The following is a 15,707-nucleotide window of genomic DNA, read 5'->3' as shown; positions in this document are numbered from 1 at the left end:
TCTTTTTTTGAATACTGTTATAAATGGTTTTATTTTTGTAACTGCTGTTAGTTTAATTTCAAAATACTGTCTTTGAACTGTATTTACAATCTTGTTTGGCTTGTGTTACAGAAAAAGCAAGCTGAGTTCTATGAGAAAATAATGCATGCGATGCGGCCGCAGCCCGAGTATTTTGCTGTTGGATATTATGGCCTTGGATTCCCGTCCTTCCTCAGGGTAAGAAAATGAACACCTATCTCAATAAATAGAGACTTAGGAAAAACCCTTATGTACCCGTTGCTTATGCAGTGAGCTGGCTTTTTGAAAAATGTCTCGGGGCAATGTGCAATAATGCCGATAAAGGTTATTAGCTTTCTGATGACACGAGCGAATGTCAGCACAAATACAGCATCACACATGCACACCTCTCGTATATCATGGAAAATGAGGTTGATCATAATTCTTGCTGCTTATTGACTTTCATTTGATGTGTTACACAATTACACTTTCTGCTGCAGAATAAAATGTTCATCTACAGAGGCAAAGAGTATGAGTGGCTCGAGGACTTCAGCTTAAAGCTGCTCTCTCGGTTTCCAAATGCCGTGCGGATGACCAGCACAGCACCCCCCGAAGAAAACATTAGCAACTCCCCAGGACAGTGTATCCTTTAATGATAAGAAAATGCTTTTAAATCATATGTCAGCATTTTTGGACATGGAGTATTGTGACCCACCCCTTATTTCTTCATATTTTGCTTCCAAGAAGCCAGACTTGCTTGTGATTTTCTTTTTCTCTTTTCTTTTCCTTTCTTTTATGTGGTCTTCAGCCATAGTTCTGCAGGCCTTATAGATGTCTTTCAAAGTTTTTTCTTTGGAAATTGGCTGCTTTTTCACCCATTACAGTCCAGTTCTTGTATCTGACCCTTTTCAGAGGAATGCTAGTTAAGCTACTTAACCTATGAATTATTTAGGCATAAAAAAAATGCCACCTAACTCATGAACCATTATTGCGGGGCTTGATTTCAGCCCTTGGTTGTGAGGATCTAGTTAACATTGATGAAATTATGAATGCAGAAAAGTTTCATCAGAACAGGAACGGCATCATTTTTTAGCATGGAAATGATCTAAAATAAACTATCAATTAAGTAAGTGCAAAAATCTTCATAGATTGGCCTCCTCAGAGTCCCAGCCTCAATATCCCAATATTAGTGAAGCAGTGTGGGATCGTTTTGACAGAGAACAAAAGGCAGTAAAATCCAAAGAAAAGGAGAACTATTTTACTATTTTACGAAAGCTTGTCTAAGAGAGTGAATGTGCAAACAATTTTTTGCCTCACTGTATCTATTCTGTATTTCTGTAACAAAAAACCCCAACCCCCCAAAAGATCAAAGCAGGTCTAGCTGAAGATTCACAGACCAATGCAGATGTAAGAACCATTGTGTATGTCTGATACCTTCATTAAAGCTTTAGCTTTAGCTTTGGTCCATGGCTAGTTAGCACATATTAGCATGCTAAGAGAGTATGTTAGCACCAGCACTGTGAGAGTTCTTTTCTTACCTCAGGAGTACAATTTTAAAAAATAAGAAGGCACTTGCTTTTATTTGCCAATTAAGGAAACTCTTAAAACCATACTGAGTTTGACTTGTGTTTGTTGTCTCTGCTTTTTCATATTGTCCCTCGTCTTATCCTTAGCTGAACTTCAGACATCCAGTGCTTTACTGTCAAGCCTGTTCTCACTTTGCCGAAGCAGTTTAAAGACAAGGGGGTTCCAGAGCAGATATTAAAGTGCGTAACAGAACACTTAAAGGCTGATTTATTTTCCCGTGGCTATCCTGGGATTTATGGTTCCCTGGGCAAAGCGCTAACTCAATGGTGTCCTTCCCTGTTCTTTTCCAGCTATTACAGAACCAATGAAGTGGACCAATTCCAGTATTCCAGGCCCTTCAGGAAAGGTGAAAAGGACCCAGACAATGAATTTGCGGTTAGGACTTTTTAAATTTACTTTAAAGCAATGACTCATATGTAAGCATACACTCATAAATTAAAAGAAGGCAGAAAAAAACCCTGTGTAGGCACATGCCGCACCTCAAAGATTGATGAAGACATGAAAACGTCAGCCTTTATATTTTATTGTTATTTATTCTGCCCTATAGACCATGTGGATCGAGAGAACAACATACATTACAGCCTATCACTTCCCAGGGATTCTCAAATGGTTTGAAGTCAAATCTGTCTCAATGGTAAGAACACTGGACTAAGCCTTGATGCTCACACTCTGTGTTTTCTTACGTCGCATCGTTTGGTTCACTAAAATCTGTCCTAAAATACACTTTATTTTTAATGTGTGTCTTTTTAATGTGCAGGAGGAAATCAGTCCTTTGAAAAACGCCGTAGAAACCATGGAAAAAACCAACGAAAAGCTGAGTAACCTTGTGCAACAGCAAGCATGTGATCGCTCACTGTCCGTCAACCCACTGTCCATGATGCTCAATGGCATAGTTGACCCCGCAGTCATGGGTGGCTTCTCCAACTATGAAAAGGTCATTTAAAAAAAAAAACTAATATGACATTTTCTCTTCAGATTGCTTTTTTTTTTTTTTTTTTTAACAGACAAATAATTTAAAAGGGATTTTTTTTGTAATTGGGTCATCTTATTAGGCTGGAAGCTTTGTGGAAGTTCTCAAAGCAAACAAAAATGGTTTCTGGACAACAAGCAGATAAAAAAAAAATCTCACGCTTCACAGTGAAATGCTGATTCCCGACAAAGACGTCCTCAACACACATTCACTCATTTTTGTTTCAATTATACCAGTGTGTATAGGGATAGTAACTTTTGGCATGGATTTCAAAGAACAGCTCGTGCACAGAGATGGGCAGTAACGCATTACTTGTAACGCGTTACTGTAATCTGATTACTTTTTTCAAGTAACGAGTAAAGTAAGGGATTACTATTGCAAAAACGGTAATTAGATTACCGTTACTTTCCCGTAGGAACGCTGCGTTACTGCGTTACTAAAACTGTGATTTTTTGCGAGAATGTCTCACGACAGTGACGTAAGCGAGTGCGCCGTTAGTGACAACAGCTGTGTGCAGATCAACAATGGATCACATATCGATTGTGGGAGAGAGTATGAGCGTGCAGCGTTTAAAGCGTGGAAGTACTGACCTTACTTTGAGTTTGATTCCATAAAAAGTGACAAAAACATTAGCGTCCATCGTGCGTGGGAAGAAAACTTCTTTTTACAGCGAAAAAAAACCCTAAACTTCCAAGCAAGCATCGAGTGCGCAACGACGTAATGGGAAGCTCACAGAGAAACTCGCGGATTCTTCAACTGACCTCCGCCTACCACACTCCCGCTTTACAGGTGAAAATAGAGCAAAAGGACCGCTAGTCTTTGACTTTATTTATTTTCTGCTGTGTTTTACTTGCATCTATTTGAAAGAGTGAGTGTAAACACACAAAAATTATTTTATGTGCTGGAATGTGCAGAAAATAGGTTTAAATATTAAACAAATTTCTTCCAGTCAGAGAATGTTGCATGTAATTAAATTTTTGTTTGATGCATAAAGTTAAAAGATTAAAACTGATAAAACAAGTTAAAAAAGAGAGACTTTTCCATTTGATTACATTTTGTATGATGGATTATGTAGAAAAAGTAGAATTGGGCTGAAAGATCTATCGCTTTATCACCTCTTCAGGTTGTAAATTGTGATTTTAAAAAGTAACTAAGTAACTAAGTAATTAATTACGTTTGAAAATAAGTAATCAGTAAAGTAACGGGATTACTTTTTTGGGGAAGTAATCAGTAATTAGTTACTGATTACTTTTTTCAAGTAACTTGACCAACACTGCTCGTGCAGTACTGTGAATGCAGTTATACGGTCATTAACTAAAGTAACGGACAGATTCAAACTCTAATCTGATGATTGAATTAAAGGAACAGCAGTGCTCATGGAGCACACAGAGATCACAGAGAACATACTGTCCTCTGAGAAAACATGGATTTTGATGCATTTCACCTTGTTACAATACTTCTCATTGTTAGGCTCATCTCTGCACGAAAGGGTAATTATTTCTGTGTGTTTTTGAGCATTCCTGATATCACATCATCAAATGAGAAGTCAGTAGATGGAAATAAGCTTTGTCATTGTGGCTTTAGTCGCATAAGAACTCTTGAAGATTTTCACCATGGGAACAAACAAAGAACAACAAAGTCATCCGTGACCCAGATGACAGCGAACAGAACTTCATACCAAAAATGATCTTTTGAATTCACCTGCGTTTTTTGTATTTCTGGTGTAGGTGGTGGTGTAGAAATACTGCATATGGACATGTGGACATGCCAAGTGTTTGGCAGGCTGTATGAATTGATCATTTACTGCGACAACAGCAATGTAAATTGTACAAATGGGAAAAAAGGCTCCTTTTTTTCTTTTTCAAATTGAATATGTACAGTGCACACTAGAAGCCACCCTTTACATCTATTAAACTATAGTAGAACAGTGTCTCACTGCTTCTCCTTGCAGACTGCATTGTTTGCTGAATTGGTTTCATGTCGCTTGCACAGCTCTTAACTTTTTTTTTGAGCCAGAATATAAAGCATTCAATCGACCAACTACTGCCAAAGCCCTCTAATAAAACATAATTAATTCAACTCCAAACAATAATGGTGAATTATAATTTCTAAATCCTTTTTTTTTCTCCCCCACTCAAAACTTCTGGCTGGCCTGTTGCTTGTTATGAGCTACTTGATTGTATTCATAAGTATACCACTGTGGCCTCTTTGCCACTCTTTGGAGCTCTATTCAATGTAGCCAGTAGCTGTATTTTAAGTGACAAGGCTTTAACAACACAAAAAGACCCCAAGTTGTCCAATTTTCATTCTGGTTCCATTCTCTGCAGGCTTTCTTCACAAACGCCTACATCCAAGCACACCCAGAGGACCGTCAACGCATTGAGGAACTTAAACGCCTCATCGCCCTGCAGGTAAATCCTTCGCTTGTCATTGCCACGGTATCCATGATAGCAGCCTTCTAAAACACTTAGGTACTCCTCTCCCCCCTCCAGATCCCCCTCCTGGCAGACGGAATTCGCGTCCACGAGGAGAGGACAACGGAGCAGCTGAAACCCTTGCACAACCGCCTGGTCACTTGCTTCCAAGACCTTCGGGAGAAAGTGGAGAAGCAATATGGCGTCATAACTTTGGTGTGTTGCCAGCTCAAAAACTCAATTTAATGTAAGAGGGTGCCAACTTAAGCTATTGGCCCTCTTGCCTTCCTATCAAATGGTTCTCATTCAAAGCAGAGTGTACATTATATTAGTGCAGGACCATAAATCTTCCTTTAACCAATCTATTGCGACCTGTGTTTTGCCTGTCATTGTGCTCCTCCCCTGCCAAGATCTCCTCTCCTCCCCCCAGTGACGCTTAATCCCATTTGTGTGTCCCAGCCCTGCTCTCTCACTGAGCAGAAGAAGAGTCGCGTGGGCTCGGTGGTGATGCCCTACATCCTGCCCTCCACCCTGCGTCGCATGTCCACTATCTCAACCATCTCCAACGCCTCCTCGGGCCTCTCCAGCGGCTCTGCTTCCTCAGACGGGCCCTCCTGCCTTTCCTCCCAAGAGTTAGTCCCAGCATCCTTGTGCTGCTTATTTTATCTACCTTTCCATCCTGTCTAGACATTGCTTACTTTAAAAAAAAGACTTTTGTTTTCCTTGTTTGGGAAAAAAAAAATGCACCGTCTATGCATCTGATTCTATATCTGCTTCATTCACAAACAGTTCCTTGTTGTCCCGTCCCAGAGATCGCAGGGCGTCTGTTCTGTCCCGCTCCGATGAAGACAATAGGATTGCTAGAAAGAACAGAAAGGAGTGGAGTGTGAGCAAATCCCAGAACCTCCTTGAGAGGCAGTCAGATGGAGATGAGGTAAGGCCTTATGCCCAAGAACTGTTTACACACTTCATATTTCTTCTGTTATTCTTATTCCCCTGTAACATGCACTAAACAAAGGTACTTAAAAAGGCCGTGTTGTTATTGTGTCAAGTGTTTTAACTGTGAATTGGGAGCAGTCCCGTTGTGCTTAAATGGTTTTGCATTGTTGTGTTTTCCACTTTCATTCTAGACTCCTCCAGAGAAGCAGCAGAGGCCCAAGAGTTTACAGCTGGGAGATCGCCGGCTTACCCTCTCCCTGTTTCAGGGGGTTTCATCTCAGCTCAGCTTGTCTAACCCGCTCAGCCCTCTACCTGCCTCTCCACACACACCGCAAACACCACGCAGCTCCAGTATGTTACCCCCCCCACCTCCAAAAAAAGTCAAACACTGCATGTCATCGTTTTATTTTCTCTTAAAGTTATGCCTTACACACGCAGAAACAGGAGGGCTCCGTTGTGTAAGCACATTCTGGTCTGAAGCCCTAATCAGGTCACACACACACCTCGTATTCACTGATGCATGTGGCCTGAAAAGCTTTTATTTCCTCTCTCCTGTCATAGGTTATTCATCACTTCTCACTGACAATGATGTCAGAACCATTGACACTCCAGGGACTCCTCCACCTATGCCACCAAAGAAACACCCGCATGAGATTGACAACTCCGGGTTTTCTACAGAGGTATGTCTGCTCAGAGAAAATCTCACACACCCCCTTACAAATACATATTTAATGTCATGTAAACGCTAAAATATTCTGTTTTTATTTTTATTTGAAGTCCTAACACGAGCACTCTTCTCTTTTTCCCCGAAGTTTTCGCCTCCACTCCCGATGAAAATTGAGAGCAAGCCTCCTCCACCGCCTCCAAAGGCACGGAAGTCAATGTTCCCGTCCTATGAGCACCCCCCCCAGTAAGATTATTACCCCCCTAATTCTATGATTTGGCTGTGATTTATAAACATAGCTTCATTTGTGGCAGAGTGGAAACCCCACAGCAAGGTACAGATTGCAGGACCATCAGATTTTCAATGGGAAGCATATTTCTGATGCAAGTTGATTATAGTTCCAAGCAGTCCTTTTAATTTTGTTGTTAAGCTGCGAGGAAGTTTAGGTTTGGGATTTCTGTCAATAGACTGTCAATAAGGGTACTAACGTGCAAAAAATGGATATATGATTTTCAGGTACAGATTTTAATTCTCTTTTTAGAAAAGATACTTTTTTTTTCTTAACACAAAGCGAATGTGGTGAACAAGGAATGATCAATGTTGTAATGTTATATTTTATTTGTAGACTAATCAGCCACAACATTTAAACCACACACAGGAGAAACGAACACTGATCATCTCATTATAATCCAGCATCGTCCTGGGAAGTTTGGTCTTTCGTGTGGATGTTAATTTAACCACAAACACCTGCTAAAGCTGCTGCAGACCAAGCACAGCTACCCATGGGAAAAGCAGCTGGTAGCAACAGGCTCTTTTCCTACACCACAAAAAACTGCTCAAGACCTACTTGAAAGCATCCAAAACAGCCCAAAGCATTGACCTGGCCTCCAAACTTCCCAGATTTCAGTCCTATGATGCTTCCACAAAATGCACCAAACCCTCAGGGGACAAAGGATCTGCTCCCGATGTCCCAGTCCCAGACAGCACAAGACATTCTGTGTGGTCCCCTATCAGTGGCCTGTGTCCGAGTGTCATGAGGGGAACCTACTCAGAGCTGGTGGTTTTAATGTTGTGGCTGAACAGTGTGTGTGCTTATAGAGTGACACTGGATGACTCATTTCCCCTCTAGCTGTTTACCAGCATTCCATTTTTGAACAGTAAAAAGCTGCATTAGATTCATTTCGAACTTGATTGAGAGCAGGGAAAACAATGTACAGAATGTAGTTATTGTTTGTTGACGGTGTCTAAACCACAATGTTTCAGAGACACTGGATGGCATTATTGAATGTGCTGCAGATTATGCGTTTGTTTTGATGTTGATGATGAACTGAATACTGTAACCCGTGCATCCAAACTAAACTACATCATGTTGATGGTGAGGTTCAGTGAAAGGACGTTTTGGAAAATCTGCATATTTGCATTGGTTAGGAGACAAGATCATAGATGCCACTCTTGTACCTTTTTAGTGGGCATGTAGCATGGAGCACAGACTGTGTATAAAAGACGAATGACATCACTGATTGGTTTGTGATTTCTGTATTTTTGAAGCCTCCAATTTAGCTAAAATCATGACAGCTTGCATTTCTGGAACAGGAAGTGACCATATTTAGGCCACTGAGTGTAGTGCTAAGTTTTCAGCTAAGCTGCATCCATGGGTAAGATGAAACTATTCCAGGAAATTCCAGTAAAAAAAAACAAAAAAAACAGCAACAGCAGGTCCATGTTTGCATTGGTGCCCAGCAGATATAGACTAATGGCAACATTTGGTGATCTTATATTCTAATAGATCAGCTGACATAAACAGATTTGTTTGTTTCAGTTTTGGCCAACTCTTCTTGGATCAGATGGTTTCATTTTTGTAACAGTTCAAATGACCTTAACTTTGAACCATGACTGAAGCTAATTATACATACAATCCCAAAACAAGTATTGTACCTGGCTATAAACATTCACTTCATCTCTGGGTATTTTTACACAAGAGTCTATGGGGACTGACTCACTTTTGGAGCCAGCTTCAGGTGATCTGTGTTTTTTGCACTTCCAGGTTGTTGCTTGAATTTAAGCCAAAAGGTTAGCTTAGCTTAGCATTAGACATAGAAGACACAAAAATACACCTGCCATCTGCAAAGCTCACTTAATAAATCAAATCACGAAACTATAAGAAACCTTTAGTTTAAAGATGACATTGTGTGGCAATCAGAAATAAGATCAGAAAGTTACTGCTCTTGGCCAAGAGATACTCATTCTGCCACATGTAAAACACAACGTTTCCCTCTTTTGTGAACAAATTAGGATATTTTATTAATCCCAGAGGAAATCATGAGATCTGAATTGTTTCCAGTCGGCAGCTGTTTTCAGTCCTAATGCTAAGCTAACTGTAGGTTATGGAGTCATCATTTAGACAATGATGTAAGTGGTATAGTCTCTTTCTCTTGTCGAGAGAGTAAATTTTCCAAACTTTCTAACTGGTCCTTTAAAGAACCCTAAACGCTATGTGCTACAAGCATAAATACCTCTGGAGTTCACTTTAGTTTGATATTTCAGGTGTGGGTAGATTTTCTTTTTTATCAATTAATTTTCAAGTAAATTATTGCTATTCGTTGAATTGAGTATTTCCTTAGTTTTGCACACCCAGTGTGTACAGAGATTGTTTATTTTGAGTGCAGTGTAAATTTTTAGTATGATTTCAATATACACTTTTTCCTGTGCGCTGTCAAAATGTTCTAAAAGAAACAGTATGTGCAAAATCTCTGCATGTAAAAGTGCTTTAAGAATGATAGAGTTGAATCTTTTGTTAATTTGCCAGTGTTTTATTAAATTTACATTGTTTTTACAAGGGATTAACTTCTTTTGTACAGTGGAAATTCCTTAACGTGCATCAAAGACATTTTATACAAACAATGCCTCAAGAGATATATGATGATCTTTTTTATGAACAAGCTGTTGTTGACTTAACAGAAATAAAGCAGTTTCTGAAATGCCTGCAGACTCCCTATTTTTTTCCCTTTTTTTGATGACTATGATTATTTGAAAAAAAAAAAAAAAAGCCTTTTAGCTGCAATCTTGCCTCCATACAGAATACAGATTACCCTCTGTACCCTCGGTGGAAACGCAGCACTCACACAGACAGTTATCGGGATGCTGTTGATGGCGTGAAAAAAAATTACCCACTCAAGCTCAAAACATCAACAAACTAGACACAGAAGTGGTGACCTATGCATTTCAAACACAATTAGAGTTGGTGTAGGTAAACGATACTTTGCTTTAGCTCACTGGTGCATAGGCTGGAGAGGCTTTTCGTGTGAAAGCAGGGAGGACTTTACGCAATTCTTCTAGGAATTGTGGGATGGTGCTGGTGTTGCTAATCTGTATTGTTAATGGCCTCTTCCTTCCTGTTGGATAGTGAGGTGCGGGGGTATCTTTCTCCCTTCAAGTCTCATGGGTAGTGGACATTTAAAGGGATGTTCACTCATGCAAAGGAAGCAACGTAATAACTGCCAACTTTAGCTGGATACTCGGGAACATCTCCATGGAAACAACCTCATAGTGTAAGAGGTTTGCGGCTTAATGCTGTAACAATTCCAAGGGCAGAAATCACAACAGCATTGTTCCTTTCTGTTGCAGACGTCTTTCCAGTCTCCTCTCAGCTGACTTACAAGCCAGTGGCACATCGGAGTGTCTGAGTCATTCCACAGTCTGAGGTCACTCACACAATTTCCATTTCCTTGAGACAGCACTCAGTCGAAGTTTGAAACATTTTTTCCACAACACAGTTGCAAACTCTTACACTTCATTTATCAGACATAACAAAGTACTTAAGTACAATTCTGAGATACTTCTCTTAGATATTTCTGCTACTTTAATTCTTTTATTCCAGTCCACTGTATTTTAATTTAGATCTTACTGCGGAAGCTTGGGCGGCTGCTTTTCAGAATATTTACAAGTCATTATAAATTAATTTCCGGTATAAAATTCGATATAAAATTCAATAATTTATTTTATTTTTCAACCTGCAGGATTTTTTTGGTCACTTGGGGTCAGCAGAAACAAGCTGTGAATACAAAATAAGACATACTGTCCTCCTTAGTTCGTAGACAACATATAAGTTCCAGGTGGAATATTTATTTTTCATCCATCCATCTGATTTGGGGTTGCTGGAGCCTATCCACAGGGCAGGACACAGGGTACACCCTGGAACAGGTCATCGATCTGTTGCACACATTCACACTTGTGGCCAATTTAGGAATCACCAGTTAACTCAACCCCATGCATATGTTTGGACTGCAGATTGAGTACCTGCAGAGAGGGATCATGTAAACTCCATATGGAAAGGTCCCAGCCTGGATTCAAACCCAGCACCTTCTGTGCTAGCCACTGCACCACTATGCCACCCCTGTTTGTTATAATTTCACTCATTTAAAATGATAATTATCGCATTTATTGCCTTTTGTCTTTTAAGTCTTAATTTGCATCTTTTTTTTATCTTCCACTAAATGCAGTGTAGTTTTAAAAAACACAAGTATTTATTTATTTATTTATTTATTTATTTATTGCTTTAACTGTCAAAGGAAAAAGTCCAAAAGTGATCAATAAAACAGCTTTAGTCTACCGTATGTGCATATGGTAGTTAAGACTGGGTCCAGTTTGAGCAGCTACAACTGTAGCCATTTCTTTCAGTTAATCACTGAAGAAATGGCCATTTGTAGCCATATTAGCGCTTTTATTTTTTGGTTCCTTTTATTGTATTGAGCTGTTCTTGGCCTCATCTTTAACCTAACTTGCCCCTGTTATGTTGAATCCAACTCCCTCCAACAGGGAGAGGGGAAGACGACAGGAATGGAAGCGGAGGCCTTGGTACGACTTAACTCCCCTGCATCAAAGGATAATACGCCCTTTCTTACTTTGTCCGTTTAACAGCTGGAGGGATCCCGAGTCTCTGTGTGTAGTGGGATTAGCTGCACTATTGTATCTCTGCTTTGAACCTCACTAGGTGGTGCCAGAGGGTGTGAACTAATGTAGCATTGCAAGGAGGTCTGCTGCATTTTTTTTTTTCATTTTTTCCTTTTTATAAAAAAGTCCCTCTATTTACTCAGAGTAGGTTTGCTGGGCATGAGTGCACTTTTCAGGAACACCAGCTTCATATCCACACTCTCAGCAACAGCTACATAAAGTCACACCTGGGAGCTGTCGAGTGCAGGTATACACGATTCTGTCGAGGGCCAGCGAACACATATACTAAAAAGGAGGATGTTGGGGGGGGGGGCTTCTCTTCATCGGGTTTGTGTTTTTTCCCCCTCATATGGTGCAGGGATTTGGCCTGGCATCCTTCCAGCTAACGTGCAGGTTACTCCAGTCCCTGTGTGCAGCTTAAACTATCTGCAACCTGAGTGAGGGGGGAAAAACTCTTAAAGCCAGGTTCTGCATACGTTCCTGTTTTATTAATATGCTCTGTACTCTTACCTCAGTCACATGTATTTTTTAACGTTTTCAGATGGGCCCCGAGTTACATCATGTCTAAGCACGCATGCTTTGGGATCTGTTTTACAGGCCTAACTTATTATTTGTACTACTGAAATATTAATATTCATAGGTACTGGCCTGGTCAGCTGGTTATATGGCCCCGGTGTGCGTTCACTTGCAGAGCTCTAAGTGGCCAGCACAGCTAAAATCCCATTCTGATGCAAGAAACTGTAATTAATGGTGATGCAGCAGGACAGTAGTCATTACTGAAATTGCTAGCACAAAAGATAAAAGAATACTTCAAAGTTTTTTAATAAGTTCAGACAATGACCAATTGATTTCAGCACAAAGACCTCCAGCAGAAAGCAAATTGGCTTTTTTTTGTCCCCCAGTTTTTAACTTTTGAAGGAAGGCTGGCTTGAGTCTTTTGTTCGGGCACCTTCAGACAAGACAAATACAGTTATTCACTAAGCCAGAAGTTAAAATCATGTATCAGCGTTTTCCAAAGAGTCCTCTTGCCGTAGATGAGCACCACGGCAGCAACGGTCGTGTAGAGCGATGTGAAAAAGATTGTGAGATAGAGGGTGCTCTCTTGGTGCGCCACAATTTTGTAGTTGACATACAGGTCTACCACGAGCAGGACAAGGAAGTTGGCCACTAGACCAAGAGCCATTTCGATGACCCTTATCTGAGTGCCCAGCTTTGGAGGGTGGGTTCCATTGGTGCTAGCTTTCATGTGCTGGAGATGGATGGCCAGGTGAACAGAGATGGAGATGCAGCATTTCACCATGACCACCCCTGGAAATACATCAGAGAGGAGCAAGTACATGACTTGATAAACCTTCACAGAAGTGGTGTCAGAGAATACAAGTCCACAGTCTCCATTTGCTTTGTAGGTGATGTTGCCAACCGCGTTTCCAGCAGCTGCTGGGTTGCCAGCGTTAAACAACACAAGCATTGGCAAACAGGTGCCAAAACCAAACAGAGGGATGAGAATCACAGCTATGGTCACGTGCTTGACGATGACATCTTGGGCATGTGTGTAGCAGTGGTTGGGTTCGTGAACCAGTTTGGTGCTGTAGTAGAAAGTGAGAAAGCTGCTGTTCCACATGATGATGAACTTGAAGCTGAAGGTAAGCACCAGCAGGATAGCGTAGCCTATCTGGGCAATCTGGCAGTTACTGTCCATCTCATCCATGGTCATCCAGAAGTAGCAAGTCATCTGGTGAGCAATACTGGCCACCGACAGAGCCATGGTGATAGTTTCACAAGGCGTCCACTGCTTTTTCTCCTTGTAGTTCAACACACTCATCAAAGAGATATAGGAATTAAAAAAGACAGTGGTGATGCCCAGCACACCCGTCATTACCCAGAGGGGATATTTAATTAACACAAACATAACCCCAAACTCTTCTGTGCCGTAAACTTTAACAAGGATACCGTAGTCTTTAAGTCTCCGTGCAACACTCAGCAGTCTGTGTGGGCTTCTGAAGTGCTTTGGTTTTGCTGCGTTCAAAGAGATGACAAGAAGGGGGGGAAGAGGAATAATAAATTATATACACACACTCAAAAATCAGATGATTCTTCATTTCTGTCACAGAATTGAATCAGTCATAGCTTGTCAGAAGGGCCCGAGGAAAAGATTCACACATTTAGCATTTGAAATTCATTAAACAGATACAAATAGGCCCCATTAAAATCTTTGGTCAATGTTCGAATTTTATGCCAATTCTGAAATTTAAGGTGGTCACATGCAAAGCGAACAAGTGAGGTAAGAAGGTTAGAGTAATTAGTGTAGGAAATTCCTACACTAGCGAAGCTCACCTGGGTCAGATATTGTGTTTTTTATTGCCGTGAATCCAACTGAAGGTTTCTGCTTACGTTCTCTTTGCCTGTTAGTCGTGACAATACCCGGTCTGGCTCAATAACTTTGGTAGCAGCTGAGGAATCCTTTGTTTTGTTTTGTTTATTCAAGCATTAATCCTTGCCTGGAGTTGTCTGCAGGATGCACACGCAAGGTGAAAGTCTTGGATCTAAGTTTTCTTTTCATGGGGATTTATATTTTCACATTGGGTACGATTTGCATCATCCCTGACCACAGGTAGTGGCGACAGCTGGTTTGCATTGACATGAGGTGGACAGGATATGTGCTCATTATACACAGATCAAAAAAATAAATAAATAAATAAAGGGACAATTTGAAAACATCAGATCTCAATGGGAATCGATGAGCTTCTGGACAGTCTGAGCTGCAACCTGGCAGCATTGTATGGACCAAAACACAATGTCCCAGAGATTTGCATCCATTCAGGGGTATCAATTCTTTCATTGTCATAGAACTGCCTGCATACTGTCATCACATCACCCGAAGGAACTTTAATCCAGATACCTAAAGGCAGTTAGGGCACTGTTGTCAAGCTTGTAGAGGTCTGTGTGTCCCTGATTGAAATGCCTTCCCAAACCATCACTGAACCATCACTAAACCTATGATGCTGAATGATGTTACAGGCAGCATAACATTCTCCACAGCTTATCAAGACTTTTTCACGTCTGTCACAAGTACTCAGGGTGAACCTACTTTCATTCGTGAAAAGCACAGGGTGCCAGCGGTGGACCTGCCAATTCTGGGATTCTATGGGAAATTCCAATCGAGCTGCACAGTACTGGGCATCATGAAGCCTATTTCTGGTTGTTTGGTAAGAGACATTCACACCAGCAGCCTGCTGGAGGCCATTTTTTTTAGCTCTGGCAGTGCCCATGCTATTCCTCCAGATACCAGTCCTACTGATACGGGAAGAACCTTTTATGACCCTGTCCAGCTCTCCTTAAGTAACTGGCTGTCTCAAAGAGTCTCCTCCATTCTCTTGAGACTGTGCTGGGAGACACAGCAAACCTTGGCACCTCATGCTGCCAATAATAACACTGACTTCAAATTCAAAACTAGTGAAAAAACAGTCAGAAAAGACGAGGAAGGAAAAATGTCAGTGGCCTCCACCTGTAAAACTGGTTCTGGGAAAAATTCCTGTTTTGGGTATTGTCTCATTGTTGCCCCTCTCGTTTCATTTCATGACCAACAAAGCAGCTGAAACTGATTAACAACCCCCTCTGCGACTTAACTGACCAGATCAATATCCCACAAGTTTAATTGACTTGAGGCTGCACTCTGATTAAAAAGTCCTTCCATTTTTTTTTGAGCAGTGCATATTGATATCCAATGACTTTACTGTACGTCTGTCAGTGCAGCACAGCAGCTCAGCCAATCCACAAACCACAATCCAACACGCGCCGCATGCAAATACTTATTCCTGCTGTCCGCCACATATTTACAAACACCAAACCGCCCACACGCCCATTTACCTGATAAGAACAGCAAATCACCTTTAAGTCACCTTCACAAGCCGTGCTCATGCAGCACCTTATCACTTTAGCTTGTGCTGTGGAGCACCCCAACTTTCTTTTTAATGAGGTGCTGACTTAAAATTATAGTTCAACTCTATTTAGATTTCTTGTTTACTCCATTTATCCAGTCAAAACAAGCAAGATGCTGATTTCATAAGCACACAGTATGGCTTTCCCAACAGTCTGCAGTCACACTTTTCTTTATAAAAAAAAAAAAAAAAATCACCTTAAGCCAAATTTCAGGGACAGATTCTGCCTTTTTGTTGCACAAGAGCAT

The 15,707-nt window shown here is 40.9% G+C and overlaps 2 protein-coding genes across 4 annotated transcripts in view; one reads left to right on the top strand and one right to left on the bottom strand.

The window, feature by feature from the left end:
• Nucleotides 1-9,553, top strand: part of dock5 (dedicator of cytokinesis 5) — a 39,367-nt gene extending 29,814 nt beyond the window's left edge. Inside the window, exons 39-51 of one of the 3 annotated variants that reach the window (XM_085474767.1) lie at nt 112-216; nt 498-639; nt 1,682-1,763; nt 1,875-1,959; nt 2,132-2,218; nt 2,342-2,518; nt 4,882-4,965; nt 5,047-5,184; nt 5,428-5,600; nt 5,779-5,902; nt 6,099-6,258; nt 6,469-6,587; nt 6,720-9,553. In XM_085474767.1, the coding sequence (XP_085330893.1) occupies nt 112-216; nt 498-639; nt 1,682-1,763; nt 1,875-1,959; nt 2,132-2,218; nt 2,342-2,518; nt 4,882-4,965; nt 5,047-5,184; nt 5,428-5,600; nt 5,779-5,902; nt 6,099-6,258; nt 6,469-6,587; nt 6,720-6,821 (1,578 nt within the window). In that variant the 3' untranslated portion in view covers nt 6,822-9,553. Of the gene's footprint in view, nt 1-111; nt 217-497; nt 640-1,681; nt 1,960-2,131; nt 2,219-2,341; nt 2,519-4,881; nt 4,966-5,046; nt 5,185-5,427; nt 5,601-5,757; nt 5,903-6,098; nt 6,259-6,468; nt 6,588-6,719 lie in introns of all 3 variants that reach the window. The other 2 variants (XM_085474766.1, XM_085474765.1) reach the window with 2 other exon arrangements.
• Nucleotides 9,554-11,598: 2,045 nt separating this feature from the next.
• Nucleotides 11,599-14,788, bottom strand: tas2r202 (taste receptor, type 2, member 202). The gene has a single exon (XM_085474768.1). It carries the CDS (start codon nt 13,428-13,430, stop codon nt 12,492-12,494), a length of 939 nt encoding a protein of 312 aa, XP_085330894.1. The 5' UTR covers nt 13,431-14,788; the 3' UTR covers nt 11,599-12,491.
• Between the last annotated feature and the right edge of the window lie 919 nt (nt 14,789-15,707).

The sequence above is a fragment of the Copadichromis virginalis genome, linkage group LG12 (assembly GCF_057382275.1).
Source record: "Copadichromis virginalis isolate Kocher_CV1m ecotype Utaka linkage group LG12, C_Virginalis_male_GT1.1, whole genome shotgun sequence".
In the NCBI taxonomy this organism is placed as follows: domain Eukaryota; kingdom Metazoa; phylum Chordata; class Actinopteri; order Cichliformes; family Cichlidae; genus Copadichromis; species Copadichromis virginalis.
The sequence above is the reverse complement of the archived record's forward strand: the minus strand, read 5'-3'. Positions and strand labels throughout refer to the sequence as shown.

Excerpts from the sequence above, each read along its gene's own strand:
- tas2r202 (XM_085474768.1), bottom strand. The coding sequence starts at position 13,430 with ATGTTTGTGTTAATTAAATATCCCCTCTGGGTAATGACGGGTGTGCTG.